At 58.6% G+C, this 5,052-nt stretch overlaps 2 protein-coding genes across 2 annotated transcripts in view; both read right to left on the reverse strand.

Moving 5' to 3' along the window:
• PDE2A (phosphodiesterase 2A) overlaps positions 1 to 2,180 on the reverse strand; it is a 110,746-nt gene extending 108,566 nt beyond the window's left edge. Inside the window, exon 1 of the mRNA XM_007448065.1 lies at positions 2,171 to 2,180. The gene's annotated coding sequence lies outside the window, so the exon portion shown is untranslated. The remainder of the gene's footprint in view (positions 1 to 2,170) is intronic.
• Positions 1,112 to 5,052, reverse strand: part of ARAP1 (ArfGAP with RhoGAP domain, ankyrin repeat and PH domain 1) — a 45,790-nt gene continuing 41,849 nt past the window's right edge. Inside the window, 5 exon segments of the mRNA XM_007448064.1 lie at positions 1,112 to 1,129; positions 1,378 to 1,527; positions 2,915 to 2,978; positions 3,149 to 3,199; positions 3,985 to 4,067. Coding sequence (XP_007448126.1) covers positions 1,112 to 1,129; positions 1,378 to 1,527; positions 2,915 to 2,978; positions 3,149 to 3,199; positions 3,985 to 4,067 — 366 coding nt within the window.

Raw genomic sequence — 5,052 nt, forward strand, 5'->3', positions numbered from 1 at the left:
CCCCCCCCCCCCCCACTTGCCAGGGCCTTGTCTTCTTGGAGGTGGCCAGTGAGGGCAGCTTCCTGGTCCAGGGCAGGGCACCTCTGAAGGGCTGTGCACAGGAGCCAAGGGTAACCTGAGGACCTTCTTCCTAATTTAATAAAGCTCCTGTCACTCCCTCCGTGACCTTGTGTCTCTAGAAGGGCTAATGATGAGCTACCCTGAGTCACTCACGTACCACACAACCAGCCCCTGGCTCACAATCAGACTGCAGCAGGGAGAGAGGGACTCAATCTAGCTGGGGTCTGTCCTGGTCAGAGTCAGGACCAGCAATCCCCACGCCAGCTGTACAGGAGTACAATGAGGACAGCTTGGAGCCAGCCTGGGGCTCTGTCTGGGGCAGGGGGAGAGTATCTGGACAGCTGAGCGCCTGGAGACAGCAGGGTCAGGTCCCCAGCTTCAGGGTCCAAGGCACTCACCTCTGGAGTGCCTGTCCTCCTGTCCCCTCTTACCCTGGGACACCTGAAACCCCCAACCAATCACAGACCTCAGCACCAGGGGATAAAATATACAGATATATTTATATTATCAAAAGGTCCCCAAAGTGGGGAAGGGGCACTGGGCAGCCTAGGCCCTCCCAGTAAGCCCAGACCAGAAGGGGGGCTAAAGTCCCCCAAGTCCAGTTCTCAGCCCTGTATACATTTACCCAAGAGCTCCCTCCCCACCCCAGCTGAGTGTTCCTTTAGAGCTGTTCTGGAGTCTGCGGCAAAGGGGTGGGCTCCCTTCCAGCGGGGGCCCCAGGGCCTTGAGCCTCTGAAAGGATGGCAGTCCGCCAGAGTGCCTCACTGATGCCCATCTCTCCAACCCCTTAAACTCAGGGTGTGTGACCCGGGGGAGAAGCAGGCCAGGCCAGGAGGGCTGAGCACCTGGACAGAGCAGGTAAGGGATTCCTCCTCAGGCAGACCCTGCTGCCTGCCCCCCACGTCCTGGCCAGGGAACCCCAGGCTGCAGTCAGGATGAGGGGTCTGGGGGTGCGGCTTCCTCATGCGCCCCCTGCTGGCTCACACCAGGCACGCAGGGCATGAGGGTGTCTGCCCACGAAGGCTTCACGGTGGCAGAGTCCCACCTGCGATCAGACGTTTCGGAGGAGCTGTGGGAAGGCACAGAAGTCCAGATTCCATGAGCACGGTGTGAAGACTCACAGGGAGCAGGGGCCAGGGGCCAGCAGAAAGGGGTCTCCCGGGAACCAGGTGAACCAAAGGGGCCTGTCAGGACTCCCACTGAGGACGGAGGGACAGGGCCGGAGGGCACTCAGAGGAGAAGCAGAGTGAGTCAGGTGGAAGGCAGGCTCCAGCCAGGTCCCCAGCCGCCTGCCCACAGGAATGGAGAGTCACTCACAGAAAGGGGGTCCGCAGTAAAGGCAGCCACGCTCCGGCGCATCTCATTCTCACTGCCGCGCAGGGGGATCAGCGAAACACTGCCCAGCCGGACCTCAGGCACCGCCCGGGACACGCGTGAGGGCTCTGAGGGCCACACCAGGCCGTCGTGCTGGGCAGCAGGGGAGAGGAGGGGCGTTGGGGTCTGGGCTCGGTTCGCTGGTCTAGACACTCAGCTCCGGATCCACCCACCCTTCCAAGAAATGCCTCCAGCTATGATCTGAGGTGAAACCCTCAGCTTTGATCTGAGCCGATATGAGAAGCAGCTGTTAGGAGAACATGACTGTATCCCCAGCAAAGCCCAGCCAATTATTACATTACTCAACAACCCTCATTTCCAGGTCCACAAACAAACCGCTCCAAGAACGCAGTGCCAAGAAAACAGTTCTAGAGGAACATGTCTGCTTCCTTTCACCAGGAACCAAGAAAACTCTAGAATCTGCTGTTTTCCTTTAGACTCTGACTACCAGGAAGCTCAGGGCTAAAAGAGCTCAGCCCAAGCCCTGGTACAGTTTTGTCTCCCTTCTCCCCAAACAATTCTGAGCTCTCATTTTAAAAACCTGTTTTGGGATTTCCTTGGTGGTCCAGTGGTTAAGAGTCCGTGCTCCCACTGCCTGGGGCACGGGTTCAATCCCTGGTCAGGGAACTAAGATCCCGCATGCCGCACGGCCAAAAGACAAACACACACCTATTTTACGTCCAACTCACCCCTCTAGCCCTGCTCTGGCTTCGAGTCCTCCCCAGCCTGTTCCCACCTGGCCCACTGCAGCAACTACCTCACTGGCCTCCTCACCTCCAGGCTCGGCCCTTCAGCCCATCCTCCCTTGCACGCCGCACCCAGAATGGACCCTCAGACTCAGACTCAACCCTGCGCACCACTCGTGCTTAAAACTCTCCCTTCAAACTGCCGACTAGGTCAAGTTCAGCTTCCTTGGCATGCATGGCCTTCAAGACTGAGACTTTACTCCCAACTTCGTTTCCAGTGCCAACTTCTAGCATGCCTGGCTTCTCCCTTTACACCCTGTCGGCAATCCTGCTACGCCAGTGTGCAAACTGTTCCCTTTGCCTCAAAGCTGCCCCACCCCCGCCTTTGCTTGGTGAATGCTCCCTCATCCCCAAAGATTCAGCTTCCACGATACCCGCCCCGCCCCCGCTGCCTTCCTCACCTCACCCAACACCTCCATGAGGTGGGGTCCCTGGCTTCCCTCTGTCACCACAGCACTGGGCTCTAACAGGCTCCTTCTGGGTCTGTTTTCCTTTCCACGTGGGGAGTGAGTGCCCGAGGGAAGGGGTCTGCACCCTCTGTCTCTAGCATGCCTGGCTCAGGGCTGGACCAGAGCAGGTACCAGGAAGGGTTTACGTGAGAATGAACGAACAAGCGGATTAAAGGCAACTCGACATCCTGAAGCAATCGGTGGCCTGAACAGTGAAGAAGCACTCCTACCCCTTCTCTGTAATGGAGGCTTCCCGGGACCCACCCCACACCCCGCGCCTGGTACCTGCACGAAGAGGAAAGTAGCGAACCACTCCCGGAGCTCCATCTGCGTCTCACAGCACAGGTACCTACAGGGTGGGGCACAGGTCTGGATGCCGCCAGGGCCTGGCTGAGCAGGGATACCCTACCGTGCTCCCCCGCCCACGGTCTCGGGGGCAGGGCCCAGATCTGGACAGTGAGGGGACCCAACCAAGGGGGACATGCTACCATCTCTCTTCGGCACGGGGCCCTCACTCACCACTGCTGCTTCTCGTGTTTCTCCGTCTCGTGCACCACCGTGAAGCCCCAGCTGCAGAGAAGGGTCAGGTGGGGTCACTTGACAGCCCAGAGAGGCCTCACAGCCCCAGTGAGAGCCTAGGACAGAGCCCAGAAGCCTGGGCCAGGGCTGGGGGCATAGTTCAAGTCCTTCTGCGGGCACAGCACATCCCGGCCACTGCCTCTTCCTCTCACAGCCCTGCCAGCCTCTCAGGGCCTTGGCTCCCCCACCCACCAGCCCTATCCCCCAGAGAGAAGCAGGCACAGCCGGCGGGTAAAAGGTGAATGCCAGAAACCCCAGCCTAGTGATTGCAGTTAATAACAGTGATAGTGGCTATGCATCATTTTTCAACTTTTAAAACATACCCACCATATCAATTATACTTCAATTAAAAAAAGAAGGAAAAAAAACCATACAACCACCCTTTGGAACAGGCGTGCCATTATTTTCCCCATTCCTCAGATGTGGGAAGTGAGGCACAGAAAGGTCCCAGAGCTAGTCAGTGACTAACTGGATTTCAATCCAGGCCAACGGTCCTTAAACATGAGCAAGCGTCAGAGTCCCCTAGGTGGCTTGTGACAGCACAGACTGCTGGCCCCACCCCCAGAATCCGTGGTTTAGCAGGTCTGGGGTGGTGCCCAAGAACTCGGGTTTCTAACGTGTTTCCAGGTGATGCTGATGCTGCTGGTCTGGGAAACCACACCCTCAGAACTATGAGCCAGCCCCTGTCAAGTCCACAGCCCTCAGCTGTGCCTCCCCGACCAGTTCTGAGCCCCGCGGGCCCTAGCCGTGGACCCACCTCCCCTGCCCCAGCTCACCAGGTGGGTGGCCGGAGTTTCTTCTTCACTCCCAGGTAGATTTTGAGACTCCTGATGGGCCACTCCTTCTCAGGCCGGTGACTCTGGGTGGCGGAGGAGGAAGGAGTAGGAACTTCAGTCAGTCAGGGTACGCACGGGGGGGCAGATCTCCCAACTGGGTGCCTCCCTCCCCCCTCTCCCCAGCCTCTCTACCTCCCAGCCCAGGAGCCCTCCTCCAGCAAGCCTTCCTGCCAAAGCCCTCCCTGCTCACAACCTAGCTCAACAGAGCCCCCAGGCCTCTCGCCCTGCCCCAGCATCAGACAGTCAACCCTTGTCCCCGAGGCAGCTGGATGTCCAGAGCAGCTGATCCCCAGTCCCTCCCTGCTGCCCTGCAAATCGAGAACTGATCTGTGTCAATATCATCGGCTGATCCAGGATGTCTGCAGAGGGACAAGTCTGCACACTGCACATCACCCTTTGGCACCAAACTGAACGAGTGTACAGGAGCTGAGAGCCTCGGCTGTCTGTTTGTCTCAGGTTATTTATTCTTCACCCTTCCCTGCCCCACGGAGGCTCCAGGGTTGACTGTGTGAACAGAAGGCTTGTGAGGTGAGCAGTTACTGGCTCTTTGGTTCCACAAAGTGAAGGCTAATGACTCAGGCTGAAGCAGAATGGCCGTTCGGTAGACCACAGGAAGAACTTCCCAGTGGTCTAGGCCAGGAAGCGGCAGACCAGCGTATTGGGGAGGGGCACCAGATCACTGACATGCTCATCTCTGGTCCCCACCTCTGCATATGGGTCTGGGCTCGGAAGGAGCAGGCTGGCTCAGAGGCAGGGGGATGGGAACATTGACCTCCAGTGAGGCAGCGGGTTGGAGGTCAAGCTAATGAGCCTTCCTCCTGCTCTGGGAGCCACTTGCTTGAAACCCTGCCCCCACCAGGCACCCCTGGTGCCAACAGGGACACCAGGGTGGATGGCAGGGGAGGGGGAGTCACTTACAACCGAAACTGGGGGTCACAGATTGAGCCATCTCTACTGTTCCCCACCATTGCTCCCAGCCACCCCCAGGCGTGGCTCCTCAGCAGGAAC

This window comes from Lipotes vexillifer, unplaced genomic scaffold, assembly GCF_000442215.2.
Source record: "Lipotes vexillifer unplaced genomic scaffold, Lipotes_vexillifer_v1.1 scaffold640, whole genome shotgun sequence".
NCBI lineage: Eukaryota > Metazoa > Chordata > Mammalia > Artiodactyla > Lipotidae > Lipotes > Lipotes vexillifer.